At 34.5% G+C, this 25,740-nt stretch overlaps 2 protein-coding genes across 3 annotated transcripts in view; one reads left to right on the forward strand and one right to left on the reverse strand.

Annotated features, from left to right (window-relative positions):
- ANGPT2 (angiopoietin 2) overlaps positions 1-6,045 on the forward strand; it is a 42,431-nt gene extending 36,386 nt beyond the window's left edge. For both annotated transcript variants that reach the window (XM_008637652.2, XM_017739292.1), the window contains 2 exons: positions 2,444-2,574; positions 3,934-6,045. In XM_008637652.2, the coding sequence (XP_008635874.1) occupies positions 2,444-2,574; positions 3,934-4,094 (292 nt within the window). In that variant the 3' untranslated portion in view covers positions 4,095-6,045. The remainder of the gene's footprint in view (positions 1-2,443; positions 2,575-3,933) is intronic.
- The window catches only part of MCPH1 (microcephalin 1), a 124,995-nt gene that overhangs the window by 71,496 nt on the left and 27,759 nt on the right, over positions 1-25,740 (reverse strand). The window contains exons 10-12 of the mRNA XM_017739214.1: positions 18,889-18,926; positions 15,249-15,408; positions 8,855-8,932 (exon numbers count right to left, since the gene is read on the reverse strand). Of these exons, the coding sequence (XP_017594703.1) occupies positions 8,855-8,932; positions 15,249-15,408; positions 18,889-18,926 (276 nt within the window). The remainder of the gene's footprint in view (positions 1-8,854; positions 8,933-15,248; positions 15,409-18,888; positions 18,927-25,740) is intronic.

The raw sequence follows: 25,740 nt of genomic DNA on the forward strand, positions 1-25,740 counted from the left end.
GGTTTAAATAAGAAATAATACAAATTTTAGATAAATACTTTATATAAATATTATCATAGTATTATACACTTTAAATAGTATCATAGCATTATACATTTTGAAATAGTATCAGCCACAGCTGAAATATATGGGCAGTTCATAGTTCATTCACCAGCCTCTCTGTAAATGCAATAAATAGTTAGATTTATTATAGAAGAAACTAAAGACTTCACAGTATAACAGATGCTTTCCTACTACATGGTCCATGAAATGTTTCTTTGTAACAGTCTTATGGATTCATGGAGTTTTGGGTGACTGGACAGAAAAATTGTCTCCATTTAGATGAATTTCTCCAAGATCTCTAGCAACTATTTGTTGTAAATAAAGTCGACCTGACACCTGAGAGAACTGATGCTGTTATTTCAACTCAGGGCTTATATGCAAACAAAGCAATTCAAAACTATCGGCATCTGTCCCCCACAAAACGTTAGATCTTAATGCCTTGGTAGTATTTAGTTGTCTCAACTCCAAAGTAAATATTTTTTCATCTGGAAACAGTCAGAATCTACAGCAGAGATTTTTTTTTTTAAGTAATGCTTTAAAATACTTAGAAAGGCAACCTTTGCAAAATGGGTGATTACCCTTGTCCATTTACAATATTAAAATATAATTACTGAAAACTAAGATAGTAAAAGCAATTTTATTACAATATGCAACCAAACAAGGAATTCATCATAAAACTGAGTGCTTTAAAGAATATATTTAACATTATGAAAAAGAAAAAACCAAAGAAAGTATTCAGTTAAGAACATCTTCCATGCCCCATCTCTGGCAGTGTTCAAGGCCAGGTTGGATGGGGCTTTGAGCAGCCTGATCTAGTGGAAGGTGTCCCTGCCCATGGCAAAGGGGTTGGATCTAGATGATCTTTAAGGTCCTTTCCAACTTAAACAATTCTATGATTCTGTGATCCATTATATTAAAAAAAATAATACATTCTGAATGCTGGAAAGATTATGAGTTGGGCCATAAAACTGAAATTTCTTCATATTAAACTGAGATCAGAATGGACTTTGTTTGAATCAAACTTCCTGATCTCAAACTATGACATCAAACCAGGTTGCTCAGGGTTTTTCATTTGGGTCTTGATAACCTCCAAAGGTGGGGGCACAACTTACTTTTCTTTCCTCATGGTAAAAAGTTTTTCTGATATCCAGTCAGAACATCTCATTTCAATTTCTATCCACGGCCTCTCATCTTCTGTTATACTAGACTGTACCTAAAAAAATTTATTATTAATAAGTAAATAATACTATGTTTATATTAGACTTCAAATGATATTTGAAGACCCAGCCTAGGCTCATACATTATACTTGGAACCTTTAATACAATATATGTTAGAAATTGGCTTACATAATTTTGAACTCATCTTAAGGAAAACCAGTAATTTTTTTAAAGACATTTTAAAGAAAATCTGTAATGAACTGATCCTAAATGAATAAAAATTAATTAATTTATTACATTTTAAAATAGGGAATATAAAATGGGTTAAAATAATTTGTTAAACTACCAAAGAAAACTTCTGTCATAAGCAGAGAATTACCTGCAAGATGAAGACTGATTGAGGGACAAGGTAATTCTCCTCAGAGAGTCAGATCTCCTCTTTAAACAAATAGAATACCTCTGAGAAGCACAAGCTATTTGATACAGAAATGCAGTCACCGTAGAGGGTTCAAGTCCTTCCAATTCAAGGTAACACAGGAATAGCTGTGTAATTGCCCTGCCCGGTTCAGTGCCCTGTGTTTCTCCCCATCGAGATTCCATTGGCACCCGTGCAAGCAGATCCCAACAGCAGCAGCCTCACTGAAAGCTTACCCTGCCAGGGAATTGAAGCAAACTGAAATACTTGTGGTGAGTTAACACTAAAATTTATGAATGATGTGAAAAGGATAAGTCATTAGGAAAGTGGAAAGGGAAATACTGAGAAACTTCTAAAATATAATTTACTAGCTCAAAATTAATACTCTTGGTAATGCTGTTACCTCATATATGTGGGGTTGTCGTGCTAAATTGCTGTGTTGTCCTAACAGCAAAAGTAGGAATCAAAACAGTTTTGTTATAAACTTTTGAACTTAATAAAAAAAATTGCATGTGCTGTTGCATTGAAGTACAACAATGTACTTTCAGTATTAATAAATACATGAAAAATCGTAAGAGTTACTATCTACTTGTTCTCGTTTTCTTCTAATATGACATGAACAAACACATGATCATTAGAATATTGTGCTGACCATTTCTGTTCATATAAAAACATTGTGCTGAAAAACATCTTACAGCAGGACATTGGCCAGAAAAGAATTAAACTATTTGAACAGGATATTTATTGCAAATTATTCCATCATTATTTTGCAGACAACTACCATCAACTTCCACGTAATAATTGTTTTTCCATTTCTCACTTCTACAGGATTTACCTTAAAGGACTTACTGGGACAGCAGGCAAAATAAGTAGTATAAGCCAACCAGGAAATGATTTTAGCACAAAGGATGCAGACAATGACAAATGTATTTGCAAATGTTCACAAATGCTAACAGGAGGTACGAATGTTTTTATGTTTCTCAGTCTTCCTATTTTTATTGGCACTGAAATTATCTATGAGATAAATAGTGATAATTTTGACTATTAAAAAAGTTCAAAACTCATGGATAGAAATACTAGTATGGTGACTCCAAATGAAGTATTTTATCATTTGACAAAAGTTAGTTAAAATAAAACAAGAGAAGTTAAAACTGGAGGCAAAATAAGTCTCTGAAGTTGGGGTACAAGAAAATCTGTAATTGTGGAACTAATCAGAGACAGAGCAGATTCCTCTTTCAAGGAATGAGGTAACATTCAGAGATCAAAACACAACTCCCTGCAAAAAACCTGTTTCAGAGATTCAGCTTGTCAGTGAAATGGCTCCTGATTCTTTAAGCATAAACCCTTTCCCTAACTACCCAAGAAGAAAAACCCCAAGAGCTGCTGTGTACTGCACGTGCCACAGAAGGGTACACAAATTTAATTCCTTTTTTCAATATAGTTATCAAGTGGTAAAGATACATTACAGATATATCTACATTTTTCTAATGATTTTTCACTAGTTATATTTGAGTTCTAGGTGGTATTTTTATCTTCAACTACACAAGTAATTCTATATAATTTGTTAATCTAAAATTCCACATTCTGAAATGTAAACAACTGCATTGTAAATTTGGCTTCTCTTCCTGTTATCTTTTAAGCAATTGTTCATTTTCCTACAGCACAAGTTGCAAGAAAAAAAGACAGCTTTGGTTTATCCAAAAGGATAATTGGAATGCTGCCCTGCAAAACAGAACACACACACTATTGCCACCATAACAGAAATGTAAAAATATTATTATATTAATAAAAACAATTTTTTCTTCTGACCCACTAACAGGTCAGGACTATAGGGATACAAAATAGGTTTGGGCTGTTTTTTTCTCCTTTTCCTTCTTCCCAAGTTCCAGGAGGTTTTGAACTGACCCGCACAGAGAACTGAATAATTCCTCTAGAAAGAATTAAGAAAGGAGTTTAAGTCTGTGAAGAACAGGAGTTAACCAAAGAATAGATAAAACCAAAGGCAACTCAATATCATTATAGTTCAAGTTGTGTTCCACCCTCAGACTGTCAACAGTGTTTGATGTGGATAATAAATGGATTGAAGACTTTCCCTTCTCAAATTTCAAATACAATGTATTGCATAAGATTCAAGAATATGTAGTTGATACATAAATACACTTCTTTCCTGAGTTTGAGGCAAGTATTTTATACTGACACTTCCAAATCATAAGAACAAAAAACTGGGTTTAGATTTCTTTCCCATTTCCAGACAACAAAGTGACCTTATATGCTATTTTGAGAATTACTTCTGCTGATGTTTGTCTTCTGTCTTGCAGGATGGTGGTTTGACGCATGTGGTCCTTCTAACCTCAATGGAATGTATTATCCATTACGACAGAATAACAACAAGTTTAACGGGATCAAGTGGTACTACTGGAAGGGCTCGGGATACTCGCTCAAAGCTACGACTATGATGATTCGACCAGCAGATTTCTAAATGCTTTGTCATTATGTGAATTATGTATTGTACAGTCTTCAAAGACTTATTTTACCAAGCAACTTGTCTCATTTTTTCAAGCCCAGAAACATGCACTAGTGTTCTGAAGGGGTCAGTTCAGTACAGTTCCTGAATTGCAATCGCCTTGATCAGCTCCAGCTCATATTATTCAACCAGACACAAAGTCTAAAGCATCAACCTGATATAACAGTGATTTGGCCAAATGACTCAATAAAAAGAACATCCAAGAAACCATCAGACAACTTAAGGACTCTGTTTTACTAATCATTTATGTTATGTATGTGATAGTAAATAACTGGAACTGTGAAAAAACCCTAAAATAGTTTTAGAAATACGCATTTTGCCTCACCACTGAACTTTAAACATTAATATAAAACACTTAGCTAGATCTAGAACTATTTATCTTTCTGTGTCATGTGTGCCCTTTATGTACATAAAAAAAATACTTCCCTGTAATTAGCTCAATAGTGTAGTAAGGGAATACATTCTTTTCCCCCATAGTCTCCTAAGCAACTTCTTACACTTATTTGAGGATTTTTTTCCAATAGCCTGTATGACAATGTTTAACAGAGGACAAATAGCATTTAAGTAGTTTGCATTTATTCTTGGGAAATACCATTTACAAAAATCATCATTTTTTTCAGTCTATTTCAGTCACTATCTTTAAATTACAAAAATCCCTACAAATTAAAATATAGCATGTATTCCTACACATTTTTATGAAGATTGCACTTTTTTTCTTCCCTTGTCATTTACCTGTAAAATAACTGAGCAGTATTTTATAAACTGAGACAACGGCATTAACACCAGATGTCCGATTGTCTATGACAATCATTTATCACCTGGTGCTGTAATATATCTATATGTTTTGTAAAAATAACCTAACTGAAAAACATATGCATGTTCTTTGATACAATTAAATTTATGCTTATAACTTAAGATACAAATTACTACATTTTAAAAACAGGAAGAAAAATAATCTGAAAGTTACCTAAGGTCACACTATGGTTTTTTTCAGTAAGGTTAGGACTTCTCCCTAAAAATTCTCTGTAGGTAGGCCCTCAATGTACACCACAATGTGAATAAATTACTCTACTGGGTGATCTTTGCTTTTTTTTTTCCTTAATTTTATTACTATATGCTTTAAAATTGTGTACTAAACACTGCAGTTCAGATTGAGAAGGAATTTCTCCATAAATCACAATAATTTAGTGGAGGTTTCTCTCCAAATTAAGTTTAGCTTTTTATTCTCCTGCTTAGTCTTTGCTTAATATTTTTGTAAAACTTTGATTTCAGCAGATGACTGAATTAGTTACAATGCAAGAACTTAACCCAAAACAAACCAAAAACCCCAGACACGTTTCTGGAGGCTGACTTAACAAAAGGTACTGTAAGGGCAACAAGGCTTCTGAAGGGTCTAGAAAAAATATCTTATGAGGAGGGGGTGAGGGATCTGGGGTTGTTTAGATGGAGGAGTTTCAGGGGGGACCTCGTCACTCCCTACAATCACCTGAAAGGAGGTTGCAGTGAGGTGGGGTCTGGTCTCTCTTCTACTGTGCCTGCAGTGAGAAGCCCAGAAGAAATGGCCTTAAGCCATTAATCTCCCACAGGGGAGATTCAGATCAGATATTAGAAAAAAAAAATCAGTGTTACAGTGGTCAGGCATTGGAATAGGTTGCTCAGAGAGGTTGTGGAGTCACTATCCGTGGAGGTGTTTTAGAGGCGTCTGGATCTGGCGAGAGATGTGGTTTAGGGGTTACAGTGGAAGTGCTGGGTGGATAGTTGGACTGGATGATCCTGTAGGTCTCTCCCAGCCTTGATGATTCTATGATTCTATCTTGAAAAAAGTAAATGATTTTGAGAAAGATGGAAGAAATCTCTATATTTTATACTGACATTAAAGCTGCTGTCAAGAGTCCTCAACCACTCACACCACCACCCTTCTTCTTCTTCACTGCAAATGTGTCACTCACCATTACTAAAGTGTAGCAGAGACAAAATAATATTTCTAATAGTACTTCATGATCTGATTTTATATAAACCTAAAGAATGTAAATTAATAGTCACTGTCTGAAGAGTTGCATAAAATAATCTCAATGTATTTGAAATTATTGCTTAGTATTTTATTGGTTTTCACAGCAAACTTGTAAGGACTAAAAAACTAAAAAAATTGCCTTCATGAATTTCCAAGAAATGTCTTAGAGAGCAAGTCTAGAAGAGTCATCACACTACTAGAGGAGCTACACATACCAACAAGCACACAGCATGCCAAGAGACACCCAAAGAGCTGTCATTTTTCAGCCTAGAGGAGAAAAGGGGAAGGGGAGAGACCTTAATGGTGCCCACAACTGCCTGATTGAGGACATAGAGAGGACCAAGCCAGACCCTTACTGGAGGTGCTCTGCTATGAGACAAGAGACAGGGACAAGAGGCAGTAAGTACAATTTGGAATTGGGGAAAGTAAATTTTTCTTTTCATTTATTCATTTATTACCATGAGGGTGGATTGGACAAGTCCCTTGGAGCAGAGTGTTGAACTAGACAACCTTCAGAAGTCCCTGCTAATCTAAAACACTTTATGATTCTATGAAATTGAATAGAAATGCTGAGTCTACATTATTCCATTTCCTGTGTTGCTACATTTAATCAGACAACTAAAGAAAATACTCCCAATATTTGAGATAGTAAGCATATCCAAAAAGGTGATAAAAACAAACAAAAAATCCCCCAAAACGTTCTTAAAAACCATGATGGAATCTGAATGGTCAGCCTGGTAAAGAAAAGTAGTGCTAACTTCTGGTTGACATTAAATTTCTTTATTTTAGTAAGAAAACACTGTATGACAAAAATAATTTAATATTGCATGGCTAGTTTTAATTTGTTGAAAAAAAGTTTATAAAATTTGAGGCTTTCCGATGACTGTTCTGGGAAAGTGATCAAAAATACGGATGTAGACATTGAATAAATTGTTTAATGAGACTTCATTTTGGGGGAAAAAGGATCAATTTATCAGCACAAATGTAAAATTTTAGAGTGAATGTCTTTAAATTACATTTAATCTAAAGAAAATTGCATGGCTTGAATTCCAAATGCCACAGTGAAGCAACAGGAGGACATGTCAGATGGAAGGCAATAAAAGGAAACAGAAGGCTGCAACAACTGCTTTGGACTTGGTACAAACAATTAAAACATAACAGCAAGGTAACCTCTACTTTTAATTCCTTCCTGTAATCAAATAAACAGCATGTGAAACTAGAATGCACTTCCATTTTCCCTAAGTACTTTTTAGGAAAGAAACAAGGGAAAAAAAGCAAATAAAACCACCATTCATGTTCAAATAACAATTGCATCTTTAAAAAAATAAGGTATCTGTTACAGTAAGAAATGAGAGTGACCAAAGAAGGGAATGATTGGAACAGTAATGGAAATACCACCTTGGACACCAACTTTGTTCCTTTGCAAGAACAGCAGATTGCAAATAGAAGTGATTCAGCACAACCCTAACCTCCCTCAATTTTACATTCTCACCATCTCTCAAATTCTGCTTACTTCTGCTTTAGGAATAAAACCTCTAAATGGAATCTAAAAAACAGCCCCAAGAGGAATCACTTGTAAAGAATGCTATGTACATTGTTACTGATAGCATACTTTATTATTAATCAAGGTAGTCTGAAAAGAAACAGAAAACTCAAAGCAACTTAACATGAAATTCAGTGTTGATTTTTTCATAGAAATACAGAAAAGGGGAAAAAAAAGAACATGCTTCTTATTTATTTTTCACACTTTTACCATTCTTACTCTATTTGAATATATAAAACAATCTACTTTCTCCTTTTAGAAAAAATATGAAATTATAATGAATAATTAATTTCTTTAGGCTTATTTGAGAATAACTGCTAAAGTTTACCTAAACTTTGAGAACATACAACTTACAATCATGAAATAAAGCTTCATGTTGAATATGTAAATTTATCTGAGTTATAGATTTAGAAAGAATCTTAAACAGAAGTTAATAAAATTACAGTAAAAATAAATTTCATACTCCATTAACTGTTCTTTCTTCAAAGCCTGTATGAAACTTTGAGAAATAAATTGCAGACATGAATTTAGTAGAGGGAAAATTATTGGAATGATTGACTAGTAACCAACTAGAATTCTACTTGTTTTGAAACCAAAATAAAATTCCTGTTTAATCAATTACAATACATGAAGTGGACTGAGGTCTACACAGGTACATCATGCCCCCACATACTCACTTTTGCACTGGTTCCCATTTCAGTACTTGAGAATGACTATTAGAGGCAGGAAAAATGCTTCATTTTTTCCTACTTAGCAGTTCTAGAAGACCACAGTAATTTTCCATTGCCCAAGTAAATTCTGGGCCAAAAAAATTGAGACCTGCATGACCTGAAAATCTTCCCATTTGGCAATAACGTGCCTCTCCAGTTTGTACACAGGTACAGATAGAAATAAAATTAAAGTACATTAATACTTCAATAAGATGCTGGTTTATTCAGGTGTTAATTGGTGAATCAATATTTTGCATTTTCCACATGTACCAAAGGTTTTGCACACATTTCAAAAAGTAGTGGACGAAGAAGAAAATAACTCCTCACAGTACTTGCTTTAAAAAAATATTTTTCTAGTAGGCTTTCTTATTCACAAAACCTAGTTAGAGGACAAATCATTTCCCAGATAAACAAAAGAAGGTTCACAAGCTTAAAGGACCATTACACTTACAGGAGCCGCAGGGAAGCTGGATGAAAGCTCATATGGCTCCTCTGAGATCCAATGGCCTAATTCCAAAGACCACAGAACCTAAAATAAAATAAGTGGTAAGTAGAAGCTTAAAATTTCTAAAATAAACTTTTTGAATGTGCAGTTAGAAGTGACAGTGCTGTTACAATAGTTGGTTTGCTATTTCATTTACCCAAAACAAATGATTTGCTGAAAAATCAAGAAATCAGAAAGATACCAATTTTATAACTAAAACAAACCATTGAAATATCAGTCGTACTTCTATGGATAGCTATATTAAATTTTAAAACAGTGTGAGTCAACTATTTTAAAATCACAATACATAGAGCAAAAATTTGAAAAGGAAAGTCATAATATATCAGTTTTGTTCTCTCAGCTCAGTAATCACTGAACTTCACGAGGTTCCTGTTGGCTCATTTCTCCAGCTTGTCAAAGTCCCTCTGAACAGGAACACCCATCTGGTGTATCAAATACTCCTCACAGTTTTCTAACATCTGCAAACTTGCTGAGGGTGCATTCTTCCCCATCATCCAGATCATAAATGAAGATGTCAAACAATACTGGATCCCTACTACTGACAAGGATTATGCAACTATTGCATAGAATCCACACTACATATATAAATCATCCTGCAAACAAGAATAACCCAATTTCTTTCTCCTTGGTATCCTCCTTTATCAGTGTCATACTCTAGAGCAAAAAAAGACTGCAGAACACTGACTCTCTAGAAAATACATAATCATTTGTGTTCAACTGAGCTCTGAAACACTGGATCAATATGATCTTTAGAGGCTAGTAATCCTAAAACTGTGGACTACTTGCAGACTTCTGTTCTCATCAGGGCCAGCACCAAATGCTTAACAGAAAAAAACAACTTAAAATGGCTGTATTTTCAATTTCTGAAATACAGTATTTTTATTATTTTTTTTGGCAAAACGTTCCCCAAACTACTCCATCCAGCATTTTTTACGGATTGATTTTCAAAACATTCTTCAGAACAATTTATCATAACTTGCAGTTGGTTGACTATAATATTAAAAGCCCCATGGAGAGTATTCAAATACTATCTCTCAATTGGTAAAGCACTGTCTTAATGGGAAAATGGAAAAAGACATAGTCCTAAATTGGCTCCACCCTCGAGTCATATAAAGGACTCCTAATTTGTAGATAGTCTAAATTCTGAAGCCCATTCTAAAGGAAGATGAGATTATTTTCCTTATTGGTTTTATCAGTGGTGAGCCATGAAGCTTCTCAGAGAGGTAAAACACTTGTATCTTCTTTGCCAAGTTTGTCCACTGTCACTCAATTCAACATCTTTTCCCTTTTACAGGTATTTGAGCTTCACAATATCTCTTCTATAGTTGCCATCTGGCACCCCTTAAGTTGGAGCCAAAAAAAGAAATGTTACCAACCAGCAGTGGGACACCCTGCTGTTCCTAGAGCAAGCTAAGCTAACTGAACAAGAAGCATACATATACCCCCCAAAATAGGATATATGGAATTTATCAGAAAGCAAATCCCTGTTTTAGGATAATTCTACCTCTCTCATATTTTTCCTGAATAGTTCTCTAGCCATTTCAAATAGATGAAGTCTGTTAGCACAGCCATGCACTATTAAACAGTTGTCTTATTCATCTTAGAACAAGCTGAATTTCATCAGTGCCTCAAATTTTTTCCCACGCTTGATTCACAATAACTGAAATACTCTGCCATGCAAATGCAGTTTAAATTTAAATTATAAAATGTTACCTCACAAAATTCATGAGCAAGTCTATGAAATATTCCCCATAGATAAAAACTGTCGTTATATATTTTAAGCATGGTACAGTTATCCTTTACAATGTTACAGCTCACTAATGGAAAATTCTAAGCTGAACAGATTGATCATGAACTAGCAATGTAAACCTTATAAAATGGCCTAATTGTATGTAAGAAAATAAGTTTCTGTAAAGGGCTCTTTTGCCCCAAATCTGTTGCTACAAGAAGTAAATTTCAAGCTCAGTTTTCATAAAAAAATTATTTTCTAAGTAAGTTCTATAGTTTTCAGTCTAAAGTGTCTTATGCCTGATGACTTCCAGGGACACCAATAACCTCTAATGTGAACTTCTACAAAAGCTGGTGCCTTGTGTGATGTGACAAGAGATGTTTGACTTGTGAGGAGAGATGTCCAATCTTGCAGGCTATTGGAAATGAACAGTGAATTTTTGCTGATAATAAAAAGCAGCATATCTTTAGACTTCTTGCTAAACTCGGTTACAAAACATCCAAAGAATATTATGTTTACTTTTAAAAAAAGAACAATCAAATATTTGAAAATGCAACAGCTGTAAAAAAAGAGAAAATAATTTCTAGTCATTATATCATACCAAACATGAAAATAAGAGTTAAGCACATTAATAAATCAATGACCTTTAAAAAATATTCAAAACCTAATAATGCACTGCAGTGTTCAGCTAAGAAAAGTATGGTAACTTCTTAAAAACATACAGTTAAGACTGCAACTTAGGATTGTAAAATAGAAATTTTAGGGTGGTACCTGTGTATATTTTTTACAATTACTTTTAACAATTTACAGTAAGAATATCAAAGCCTCTTAGCTTTATACTTATAGCTGTATATATTTATTGAACACAAAAGAAACTTGTTAATGTGAGTAATTTCTCTTTTAATCACAATATAAATCAACTTTAACTGAACCAAGAAAATTGTAACTTTTAATAAAATTCATAGAGACATGCTACATTAAAATAAATTCTTCATAAATAAACTTGAGCAGGAACAGATGTACCATGCTGTATTACACATACATCATGTCCTTATAGTACGAAAATTATGTTTGTATCAAAAGTAGCTGGCAAACAACCCAAATAGATTAAAATGTAAACCCAAAAGATTAGTTATGATTAAGTAATCCTATTTCACTTTCCAGGCCAATTCTACAGCCATGACCTCTATCAACCCTTGTAGTATTTACAGAATTTTGTTTAGAAATGAAATTTGTTTGTCTTAACAAAAGATGGATTAATGCTTGTCTATCATGGTTCTGGAAGTGAGTACAAAGGCATCGTATCTACTTTCCTAGATAAAAAGAAAATTAGATGCTGAGTTCATGAACAGGTCCTGCAGTAAATAATTAGGTCACCACTCACTAAAACATTCAGTTTTCATGAAAACAAAGACAAGAGCTTTTCATTCCAAGTCACTGAAAGTTTGATTCTGACTCTGGCAAATTTTCTACCAGTATATTTTCACAGCAACACCAAAAAAAGCTTCAGATTCATGTAATTCAAAAAGGAGTTAAGATTTGCAATATTATTCTCAACTGAAATTCTTCAGTGTTTCTTTCAGTGTTTCTATTGAGAAGAAAGAGCTATTTAGAAGTTTTCAAAGGTGCAGTTACAAAAGAGTTAGCTTAAAATGTAATGATAAAGCAGTACAGTAAGGCTCAGATATGAATGCTGGATATAGGAGTATCGGAAGTTAGGAAAATTAAAGATAACACTGAGATATTAAGAATGTATCAGATTCTAGTAGAATAGTCCTGTTGGTCATGGAGAATCAAAGTTAGGAGGATATGGGGGGGGAAGACAAGAGTGGGAAAAGCACAGTTTTTCTGTGGACTTCTTACAAAGTTAAAGAATGTTTTCCTTTGGCTTTGGACTCTAGAATCAAAGTGATTAATCTGTTACTTCATGCTCAAGTATGGGCTATTTTGTCTAACTTGGCAGCACGCAACCTGTATGGCATGGAGCTCCAACAAGTGTCCTGCAGGTTATACAGCAACAAGTTTAGCTTTGGGGAAGAATTTTCATCTGCATATCCATATCAGCTATGTTCTTTTATTCACAACATATAGGAAATGGTATAGCAAACATCAGGTTCTCTAGGGTCTGAAAACACACCATGTGATTAGTTATTATTCAAAATCTCTTACCTATCCAGCTAGCACACTGAATGATGATCATATGGTATTTGTACTTGAATAATTCATCTTGAAATACGCAAATGGAGTGCTATGAAGATTAAATGTCTGATGTTAAATTTGGTATTTCTCCAACATCCATCTTTAAAAATAACATTTTAAGTTTTTCTCAGAAGAAAAAAACCCTTCAGCCTAAATTACCTCCACATTACAAGTCAAAAGGCAGAGGCAAACAGCTTCTTAAAATGCTGATAAACATCTTCCAAAAGACAATCATCACTGCTCAAAAGGGATACCATGTTATAAAGGTATTATTAATTTCTCCAGATTGATTGATTATTTTATTTGTCCAATTTGAACTATTTTATCAGTGAGAATACTAATGGTAGGATTCATTACATTTAAAGGATTGAGTTATGCAGCATCAATAAAAGGAGATGATTATTTTCTTAAATAAAATTTTCCTGACTAAAATTTTCTACTGAATTCCTCATTCTGGCTAGGTAAGGCTTCAGTTTTCTCTTTTCTAGTTAACCAATTTGGGTAAAAAGATGGCAAAATGATGCCATTGACAGAACTAGAAATAAGACAATAATGCTCTTGCATGATATGATTCAATGATTTAACCAGGCTAAGAAATAATTTTTTAAAAAAGTTCAAAGCACAGTTTTATTTCAGTGAAATTAATTAATTAATTAATTAAGGGAATAGACATTTATGGGCAAAGTTGGACCCAGTCTTGGTGAAAGATATAAGCACAGTTCTAAAAATACCAAAAATAGCAATCTTCCAGATAAGCAGATACTACAGGATTAAATGAACTTTTGATCTGGAGATCTGGAGTTCTTCTCTAGCTCTTTCTCATGTGTCTCTCCCATTAACTTCAGAACTTTAAATAGCAGCTCAATAAAATGAGTGAAAGCAGCATAAGCATTTGATCCAATAACATCTACAGGAAAAAAACTAATCCTTGGAACAATTTCATTCAACTTACTGGTGTTATCTGAGGGCTACAGATGATCCTGTGATGAGTCTACAAGGTAATAAGACAGGAGGACAACATTGCCAATCTATACTGGTCTATGAAGAGCATAGGTAGATATTTTCACCATGCATTTGTTCACAGAAGTGCAGAGCATAAAAAGGGCAATGAAATTCTAGGACAGCACTTGTTGGAAAATTGATTATCCAAATACTGCCTTATGTACAAAGACAGGAAACTATTTTGTAGTAGTTTTCTCCATCTCTAGCTATCATAGTAGTTATATGAAGCTTTTTCTCAAGGAAGAATGCAGCTTTCATGTTTGAGTACCCTGTTATGAAAAAGCAATTTACAGCAATTATGTTGTGACTTGTTGAATGCTCCATACAAAGCGAAGTGTGGGATGGATAATTCAGTGTATTTATTTAGTAGATGCAAGGAATCATACAGTAGGCTGGAATGAGTCTGTGGAGATTTTCTTCTCCAAACCCCCTGCTTAAATATGTTCCTCTGAATGCAGCCAAGGATACTATTAGTCTTCTTTTGCCACAAAGGCACATTACTGGATCCTTAAGGTGACCAAAGATGCAAACCCTCTATTCCAAGAGAAATTAATCACCAAGAATTTCTGAAAAACCTGAAGTATGCCACAACAACTTCAGATAACTACATATATATCACATAGGACAAGCTTCATACTGGTAAGTGCCAGACATCTTGAAAACAAAAAGGCGGCAGTTTATTTTCTACCCAACAAGAAAATTTTGAAGTATTTATAAGAAAGAGGAAACCAAGAAATTTATTTATTCAACAACTCTTTTCTGTATAAGACGAAGAGCTATTTCCATATAAATTTCAACATCTATGTTTTATAGCTCTGGAAACATGAGGAAAGCTGAGAAACAGTCATCTGCAATGTCAGATTGAGTGGTTAATCTCTATTATTACTGTGAGCAGTTGAGATGGCTTAAGGCTGGGCTGACAGATAAGTTCCCCACCCAGTCTCTACTATTTCTATTCTACATTTTTTCCCACTTGCAGCAAAATATCTAAGAATTTCCCTTCATTTTTACCAATGCTGAATACAATAAATGTTTCAGAACATAACAGAAGTATATCAGGATATAAAAAAGTCAATCTGAATAATGTGAGTTGGCTAATGTTGAGCAGAAATTAATCTGTCCAAAAATAATGCATGGGACATGAGTTTCTCATCCATGAGATAAGACCTTGGGCCTTTCTAAAATACATAATGAGGTACAATACAGAAATACTTTGGCTAAATTAAGCACTGAAAAACTGTAACTAACAGATCTTCACACAGACAAATTTCATCTAATTGAACTAACTCTACATAAGCCTGAATATCTTAACATTGGCAATATTGTATGTAATATGGACACAAACATGGTTGATATTTCAGCTATACAAAATTAATTTATTGTGTAGTAGAATTAAAAAGCATTTCTTACACATTCATAAGAAACAATCCAACATCCACGAGCAATTCCCAGCATAACATTCAAGGTATGACAAGGACTCCCAGTAACTACGTGACTTGTTTCACACACTTCATCTGAGAACAAAAAGTCTCCAAGTTTATTCACTACCTGAATTACTGTATTTTGCTTCCTAAAAAGAAGAAAAGGTAAAAAAACCCATACAACATTGGATGGAGGAAGGCAGAATTATAAAATCATATACACACAATACAAATTAACTCAAATTCACCTCATGTCTTTCCCCCCAATCATTTTTTATCCTTTTCTCACTAAGCCTCTACCCACTTGCTAGCCCTAAATTCATTAGCCTCTCCACAGAGTCCAAACAGACCTTCTTCCATTATCACACAATCACATGATGCCATGATGATTTTTTGCCTTTTCTTTTATACCCCTGTTATACCTTTTTTACAACTTCTGTATTCCTAGTGCTTTTTTCCTACATTCTTAGACTTGTTTGTTCAGCTAGGAGAGTAAACATTTTAGAAGCTTCGTAGCTAGGGATCAGTGTGCCCCAGACCCCAAGGTCCTCTCCAGAACACATTCTGTAAACTACGATAGAACCATCCAGGGGAAGGTTCCTTGGAGGGTGGGGGGGGGGCTCATTCAAGCCTCTCATTGGGGAATTTTTGATAGATATGCTAATTAGTGAGACCTATAATGTTAGACCAGATCTATTGTGGGTGGGCATTGTGGTGTGCATTTTGGTGCATTCGACCTGGACGTGTGCACTTAAGGATCCTTTATTAAATACCAAGGTAAAATCCCTTTTTCCCTTCTAACCATGTTTAACTCTTGATTTTAAGACCAAGAAAAGGCATCAACATCTACTTGCTCATCAAAGCCCTTTTGCCCCTCATACTATCTTGTCTGTTTAAATAAAAGCTTTTGAGTGCAGAAATATCTATTATGTTGTTTATGTACAATGCCCAACACAACAGAGCCTAATTCTTGGTTTCTTTTGTAGTACTATAAAAAAAATATTACCAAGAAATGCAAACATTTCGACACAGCGCACTTAACAGTTTTTCATTAGGAAGCACCAGATTTTCAGCATCTGAATAATTCTGTGTCTAAATTTAGAGAGAAGTCCTAATGTTGCAATTAAAAATTCACTTATCCTTAAATACAATTATAATGAAATCTATAAAATTAAACATAAACTCCAGAATGGCCATCTATAACTGGAATTCTAATTTGAGCTCTCTATGTAGCTAAGCAGGAGCACATAAATATATAATTATGAAAGCAGAAAGACCTTGGTATCATCAGAGAAAAGCTGTTGCATGATAATAATTTACTGCTCTTATTAATGATTATTTTTACAATTATAAATGATTGTTAAAATCTGTAAATGAAAGCAAAATTCTGGTGGTCCCTCTGCTCCCCACACTGACTTTGAAATGTCCATGTAACACAAGATAAAGCAATTAGGCACAACCTTGAACACAGTCACATCTATCACAGTGGTGACCCTTTAAGGCAAAACATGTAAATTAATCACGGACACAATGCAAGTGCAATCAGAGCTTCTCTAGAAACCTCTGGGGTCGTTTCATTCTCACTACATTTAACTCCACAGAAAAGAAGTCTGTTAAAACTCCCAAAATATCCCAGCTAAAACAAACACTACATAGCAGAATCCCAACAAAACTGCAAAAAAAATTCTTCACAAAAATTGGAGCAATCTATTTTTCAAGAAGTTTAAAACAAAAAAATGAGTAGTGAAAACAGTGCAGCAAATTAATCTCACAATTAAGTCAAAAGGTGATATTGTATGTTGAAATACTTAAAAAAATCAAATGACTGACCCTCTCTCTGGTATGAATGCTGGCCTTGGCTATACAGCTTTGATTGTTACTAGAGTATTTAGTATTCCCTTTTCATTTTGTGAGGTTTAGCTTGGCATAGCCTACAAGTGAATGTTTTTGCAACATTGCAACCCATAGGGGCTGGCCCTGCGTGCTCCCATGCCCTACCTGAACCTTTTCTTAGTTCTTCCTGTATCTACACAAAATTCCTTACAATGTGAAGAAAAACTTCTGTTGTACAGAATTGAATTGTACATCTTCTTGAATTGAAGATGTCTTACAAACTGCAGAGAAAACTCACCAGTTTATACTTGAGACAGCTGCAAAAACTGGTGGAGGAAAATTTACAGCAAAATTTCACTCAATTTTTAAATCAGAAAATTAGGTAGCTGGTGGCTGTGAATCAGTGAGCAGCATTTAATATAATCTCAAAACCCAATGCCATGAAACCACTGAACTCATGCATCTTAAAATGTAAATTCTAATGAACCGCTTTTGAGGCTGTAGCTACTGGTAAGTAGAATTGGCTTTTGACCACTGGGTTGTACTTTGGAGGACTCTTTTCTGTTCTTTAGTTCTTTCAGAAGCACTCCCTTTCCCTTCACCCATTTACAAGTTGATGAATGCCTACAACTGTAGTCAGCCAAAAGCAGTCTTAATGAAAAGGTTCTGACGAAAAGCAATTGTTATCCCCAGACAATTTAATTTAATGAAATAGTAATTGGGTAGTGGGAAAAGTCAACATATAAGAACATAAAAGAAATAATATATTAATGACCTCTTAAAAAAAAAAAATACCCAGCTGAACCAGGATTTGTTTCTCTTTTAGGCAGACCACAGCCTCTGTTTTCCCCTACTATCTGCACTGTAGAGATGATCTTTACCTCCTCTACTGTGATCCTGCATTGCATGACTTGTGAAGTTCATTTTATAGTCTTGGTGTTACTAGCATCCAGGCACATTAAACAGAAGAAAACTATTAATTCCATTTTATGTTTCTGACATACATAAGTATACTTGTTAATAGCTATTGACGACCTTTTACAAAAAACTTCTGAAAGCATAGCCACTAAGTACTGTTTCTGAGTATTTTTATCTGTGTTACTGTCAGCGTTTAGTTATATCAAACCTGAAACAGATTTTTGGGTAGTATAAATATCCTGAGTTTTGAAAAAGAATTCAAAAACTGTAAGCAAGTGTAGTATAAAATATGGAATCATGTTTTTGTTGGATGTTCCTTATGCTGTAAGACTTTTAAGAGAATGATAAGAGCATGCCAGAAAATTATTAACTCTCCCCCAAAATATGCAGTGGCAGTTGCTTCTAATGTTTTGAAACTAAGTTGCTAAAAAGCCTACAACTGATATTTATTCTGCAACTATTCATATGAAATAAAACATTTTAAACTGATGTTTCAGATTATGACTTTTTAAATAGAAATAATTAAAATGTATGGTGAAAAGGCTGTGTTGGACTGAACCATTTACTCTTCACAACTACTATTTACATTTCCTTCATAAAAATTCAAAACTTGCTTAAGATTTTAGTTTTATTGCTCTGAAGCCCTGTTGAACTCACCTATGGAACCGCTTCAGTCTGCACCACTGCATCAAAGACATACATATACAGTCCAAATAACAATGACATATGCATGCATGTACAAGTTCCTAGCTAGAATACAGAAAGAAATAAAGTGCAGAGCCTAAAGATAAATTTCATTTTCTATAGGCTTAAAAAAATTATCAACATTCAAATTTAAATGGTGGGCTGAATAAAGAGTCAAAATGGTTAATACTTACTCAGAAGACGTATTTGTTGCAACTAGTGTCCTTGTTGGGAAGAGACATGAAAGAAACAAGAAAACATCAAAAATCTGAAAAAACCTCAAGTTAGAAAATGTTATATTAAAAGGTGTAAACTACTCCATAATTATAGTATCACCTGGAGAAGAGTCTATACTAATTAACAAATATTCTAGAAATATTAAACTTTGAGGACATGGAAGGAAGCAAAACTCTTCAATCATGTTTTATGTCACAGCATACAATATAGCAGAAGACAGGAATGCTTTTTTTAGTAAAAACAAAAAGCAAAGGATTTCCAGCCTGAGATGCCATAGAAATAAGAACAGTATTGGTCTACTGACTTTTCCTTTTCATCAGATGGAAAGGAAAAGGTAGCTTACCTACAACAAAGAAAACCTGTAATTTAAAATTCCAGTTTATTCCAAAAGAAAGGCAGAAACTGGCTGGGATGCTTCAGAAACAAGAGCATATTTATTGTAAAATATAATTTTAATTATTTTGTTTTTATTTTGATAGTGTATTTTTTTTGGGTTTTGGCACAACATCACTATTTTATGTCAAGGTTAAGTAAACATTCTTTCACTCTTCAGTATTTTCTAGCGAATAAAAGTTGTTCAAGTAATGTAACACACAGGGTATACTCAAAGAATACAGCAATCCTCAAACCAGCAATTCTTAGACACCTTAAAAAGCACCCTTCTCTTCTCCTGCAATACCCCCCATAGCTTATGTGAGAAGGAGGAATGTTTGCCCCCTATGGACTTTAAATAAGCTTGGGAGGAATTATTATTACAGAGGTCAGAAGAGGAGGAAGTTCATCACCACTGACCATGAAAGCCTCCAGTATGCACAGAGGCAGGATAGAACATGACTTTTAGCAGTATCAGAGAAATACATAACTATACAGAACATGGTAATCAAAAACACATGTAAGAGGTTTTGATCATCTTAGCTAAGAATTACTTGTAGCTACATGAACATGCACAAATAAATATACACAAACATTTTAATTTTGTAGAAAAAACAGACTGACTGAATTTTATACAATGATTTCAAAAAACTCCTAATTTTCAAAACCATTATATGAATTTAAATTATTTTTCCAGATAGCTACGGCTCCACATGAAATACTAATTCCCACTTCTGCCCCCCTTTATATTAACACAACCACAAGTGGTAAGCTCCCAAAGTCTCTGCTAAAATTCAGTTTCCTTTGAGTAATATACTGAGCTGAGAGCACAAAAATATTTCGAATTGTGAGCACAGGAAAAAAAAAATTCAGGGCAACTCATTTTACCCAGTAATGAATCAAAGAACAAATGAGAGAACTCTGATGCAATTCCATCTGACCTCTGTTATCAGTACAGAACTGTTCTCTATTGAAAGACCAAGTAAACTTTCATATTTAAGAACGGAGTTGGAATTATCTGTGTAGACTATTAGACTAACAGAATGTAGACAAATTATGTGCATCATGACTGTTCATTATATGAACACTCTTTGCATAAATAAAACACAATTTAGATTCCATTGACAAGGCAGGTATTAATGATAACTCAAGTAGTAGTCATTTCAACACAACACGGTAATTTCAACCACAAAATCCAGATACTATTTAAGTCTTCAGAAGCAATGTAATGCAGCATATTCAATAATTTTTTAAATTCATGATAAACATGCACTCAGACCAGACTATGTAAGCTCTACTGAATACTTCACACTGAATATGTATACAATGTGAAAATATAAACCCAAATAACAGTAAAATGGAATAAAACTTCAAAAGAAAAAAGGACGAAACTTTTGCACTGAAATATTTGAAAGAAATTCTATGCAGTATTTTTTGGAAATAAAGTTTCCAAATTCTAACTTATTACCAGCAATACTTACTGATGAAATCTTACTCTAGTGATAGACTGACAGTTGAAAAGAAGATAATATGCATTTATCTTGATCAAATTTGGTTCTATTCTTAGCCAAAAGAATTTCTACTGCATTACTTCCAACTCCAAACAAGCAGTTACATTTAATTGCTTTTGGAAGTTCCAACTCAATTCTACACTGGAGTTTTACGCATAAAGAATTTGAATAAAAATAATGACAACGCAACAAGATACATCAAATATACCTATCGTATTAAGTTACATACACAACATTTGAGAATAAACACTCAAAAAGGGCATCTAGTAACACAATGAGTAAGGGTTCTTGTGTCCAAAGAACTGTACACTACTGCACAGGTTAGGTCAGATGATTAGAATCAGACGTGATGCCACATTATACAGTTATGAGTATATGCCTCATACTGTCTTAATACACATGGTAGGATCTCCATAAACTCATGAGCATTAAAGGATTCTGGGATGTAACAGCCTGGGAAGGCCAAAAACAAGGCTTAAAAGCAAGCTTTTGCTTTGATCTATCCAGTCTTTCTGGGTGGAAGAACTCATCTACGTCAAATGTGTATGTTTCAGCACGGTCATGACATTCTCCGTTACTACCTGCAGCCAAGCCTCATTGCCATCACAATCAACCTCCTTGTCTAAAAGTCTGGAGTTAAATCCACACAAAGAAATTGCACTAGGTTCTTGAGGGTCTTTGTATAGTATTAGCTCTAAAGCTAAATCCTGATGTGTCAGTTCAGAATGTGCAGAAAAATATCCTTTCTCGCATTTTTTTTATAAATGTTATGAAAGTATTACTAATCATACCACTATTTTTGCCAAACTTGGGTTAAAAAGAAGCAATACTATAAACCAAGGCCAGAGCAGCCTGAGATCCTACAGCTGCTTCTTCAGTTTCAGAGCAAAAATGCTTGTTAGCAGTTCCTTAATACCTTGTCTATAGGTAACAAAAAATACTGGATCCACACAAATCGGGAAATCTACAGCCTGTCCTGACCTTACCTTGCAAGGTCAGCTTTTGAATTGCAGATTTTATATTACAACACATCGTGTACAAGATGATGCAGTGAGTATTCTGAACAAATGTCTTGTCAGTGCACTTAGAAGTGATTCAAAGACTTAAGAATGCAGGAGGGTGCACACAAAATGTAGAAATTGGAAATAAATTTAATTTCTTCCAAGCTATTATTCCATTTGCATTCAGAACTGCATATTTTTGCAAGTTAAAGGTCATTTGCTAAGCAGACAATATTTTGTTTTATTGCTTCAATAAGACAAGCAGTTCTCTTTAATTACAGTTACCAAGTGGAAAACTTAGCCAAACTATGTTCTAATTTTCAGTTCTACATTTTTCAAGTTAATTGCTTTCTCCCCCACCCCCCAATATGCAATTTTTCTTCTGTGCTTTTTGTGTCTGTTTCATTTTACATGTTGCTTTTATTGAAAAAAAAAAAGAGTTAGCATTTACTTTTCTGACCAGCAAAAAGACATCTGGTGAGCATCATTATGAGTTCTAATGCATGTTTTATAGGAGGATTATTATTAATAAAACACTGGAAAAGGTGGTATTAAGTTAACTGGTCCTTTTATTTACCATTAATCTCTGAATCCTGAAGAGTTGCATATCCATACCCTGAGTCAGAGCACACACTCCTTTCTGAGTTATTTTTGAGGTCTGGAATACAGACTTTGTTATAAATGACAGCTTCAGCTTTCCTTTATATATTTCTTAGAAGCACAGTTGCATTAAGTACTTCTTTACTGTCTGCCAACAACAAGATTTTTCTAAGTCATCTGAAACAGAAAACATTCATTTCAGTAGCTAGAAGGAAACAGTATTAGTAAATCTCCCCAGTACTTAAAAGTGATACTTCCTGTATGTTAACTGACCTACACCACAAAAGAGGTATCCAACATCAAAATGTATTCTTTCTCTCTTCTAAATTTTAGCTGGTGTTTCCTGGAGATAAAGGACAAGAAGAAAAAAGTCCTGTTTTGTAAAACCTGCTTTTCAAGAAGGTGAACTCAAATTTTGCTTCATTAAGCTTGTCATGAGTTTTTTTTCATAAGTGACAAATGAATGAAAATGAGACCATAAAATGTTTTTCCAGACTAGTTCTCAAGAATAAAGTGTATTTATGCAAAGAATTAATTTGATAGGAATACATTTAGATTTGTGACTGATAAAATTCAAGCCTATGTATATTAGGCCTCATTGTGTCTTTCAGTCAAGAACCCATGTCTCAAATATTTTTCAAGAAATTATTTCAACCAATAAATAGCACTTTTAGATTGCATATTACTTAGTCCAAGTGCTCCTCTTGTGCCTTAGAGTTGACTGAAGTTCTGAAAGAAATAAGCCTCAGAGTAGCCTCAAACTCAGATATGTGTTTTAGTGGAGTGAAAAAAGATCTTCAACTTCAGACTCAACAAGATACCCTACGTGGGTTGGCCAATATACAAGGGATAAAGAACTTTTGGAGGGTGGGAGGCAGGCAGGAAAAAAACAGTGCATGTGTGAGCAAAGAAAGTGTAAGGGAGCGTATATTATACTGTTTTATGATCTTCAAATCCCTTTCTTTGGCTATTCCAAAGAAGTCCATCAGCTGGTTCTGAAATTGGTTTAGTACACTTATAATCAATTTTGATCTTTACAACTCCATTTCAGAAGTAATAATCTTCAGTCTTAATAGTATATGAGCCAAAAGACAGAGCTGTGTGTAGTATAGGAATATTAAAAATATCAGGTTAATTTCACTCTGCCTCTATCTAAGAACGTTGTAATCAGGACCCAAAACTTTAAAGCTGTTTTTAGAAACATATTATAAGTAGTATAACATTAATTTGTTCAAGTAATTGTGGCTCATAGCTGAAAATAATTGGTAATTGGAATGAATGATTACTATTCAGTATTTTTAAACAGCAATTATTTAAAGCTGTAATTTACTTTCTGGCTGACCTTTCTCTTACCAATCCTTTGATACTGATATTTTTCAAGTTTCCTCTGGCTGCAAAAGTCAATTTCAACTGTAATTTCTTCACCAAATATAGTACCTCTGCTTTGGTCCTAGAAAGATATGAAAAAATGAGCCCATCCTAACTAAATCAAATATTGCCATGTGGAAAGATGAAAAACAAAGCAGTCTATTAGAAGACCGAGAAATTAGATGACGTGACAGGTGCCTGGGCATCATTTTTCCTTCACTGCCAAATACAAGAAAATAATGAGAAATCCTGTAATTGAAGACATAGGAACCCCTAGAACTCGCGTTTGCAAGATAAGAGAGAATGAGTAGCTTCAGACTTTTCAGACAACAGTGTCAGAGTTTACAACTTTCTGACATTTTCAGTTTTCCACATGCAACCCAATCATCGCTAACAACTATATTTAAGAAAAATAAAAAACCCCCAACCATAGGAATGCATAACTTTGTAGCAAGGGATAGCTTTCCCAGCATTCTGCAACTTTGAAGGACAGGTTTACCCATCTGTGATCATTAGCAAAACTGGAGAGGGACTTTTTCTGTTAGGATAGCCAAAGATTAAGGGGAGAGGAGATGCTCCTTCCCAATCATTTGACTGCAACCAAAAAACTCCTACATCAATCAGCGTGACATTATCAATTCTACAAGCACAGGCAGTAGTGATTCTCATTCCAAGCTCAAGCCTTTCCAACAGGTACAAATTAGGGATTGACTTCCTGGTCAGCAACACTCAGGAAAAGCAGCAGTCCAGTTCTCAACTGTATTTTACCAGGAAAGTTTCATGTCTTTACCTTATTATGTGAAACCTGAGGAAATCATAGAACCATAGAATATCCTTGGTTGGAAGGCACCCAGAAGGATCATCAAAGTCCAACTCCTGGCCCTGCACAGGACATCCCAAGAGTCACACTGTGTGCCTGAGTGTCTTGTTCAAATACTTCTCGAACTCTGTCAGGCTTGGTGCTGTGACCACTTCTCTGGGGAGCCTGTTCCAGCGCCCAACCACCCTCTGGGTGAAGAACGTTTTTCTAGTATCAGAAAGAGCCAGCAGGATTACCAATGTGACAGAAGCGAATCTCAAGAAGTGGAATGCTAAGGGGAGGAGAAAGGAACGTTATAGTTTAGATTCTAACATGATTAGATTCTAGGATGAAAGCTCAGGTGAAGGAATGGTACATGTTTACCCCAAAAAAGTCAAAAGACAGGAAGAAGAGGAACCAGGGCTATCATGGGGCAACACTATGTTACAGAGAAAACTGGTATAGGCAAAAAGAAACATTTTAAAGACAACACTAAGGAGCAAATTAATTCTGTCATTAGTACCAAATAATGCCCAATGTATACTCACCTTCCCAAATGATATGTGAGAAAGTCATGCACAGTTAATTTTTTTCTGCTGAAATTTTAGGCAAGATGAACTTCACCCCTTAACTCCAGCCTCACCAAGGTTAAGAAAACTAGTTTGTACCCTTCTATAAATAATTCCAACAAAAAAAGAGTATGCTATAGAATGAATCTGTTTCATCTGTTCAAACAAAAAAATTGATTACACTCTCATAATGATCTAATGAAGTGAACAATGCCTCCAGACAGCTGACTTATGACCAATTAAAAGCACTTTATAAAGCTTCAGATTTATATGGCCTTATTGTGAGATAAAAAAAGAAGCCACAAGGGTAGTGGGCAACAGTAGAGTAGCTCCAGTGAAATTAATTGCTTGATATTTAAGACCTTGTCAAGCCATGCATTCAAGTTTTGGTCATGATGGTTGTCACCCATCATCGACGGTTCATTAGAAATCAGTGTTTGCCTCAGCTACTTCATTGGAGACATCAGTGGCTCATTAACTCTGCTCACAATGGGTCATTGGGCAGAAGAACTGAGACACAGAGACACATTTCCGTTGTGCAAGCTGTAGGTATGGAACCATTTTAAGAGGGGAAAAAACCATTTTGCTT

The sequence above is a fragment of the Corvus brachyrhynchos genome, unplaced genomic scaffold (genome assembly GCF_000691975.1).
Source record: "Corvus brachyrhynchos isolate BGI_N302 unplaced genomic scaffold, ASM69197v1 scaffold136, whole genome shotgun sequence".
In the NCBI taxonomy this organism is placed as follows: domain Eukaryota; kingdom Metazoa; phylum Chordata; class Aves; order Passeriformes; family Corvidae; genus Corvus; species Corvus brachyrhynchos.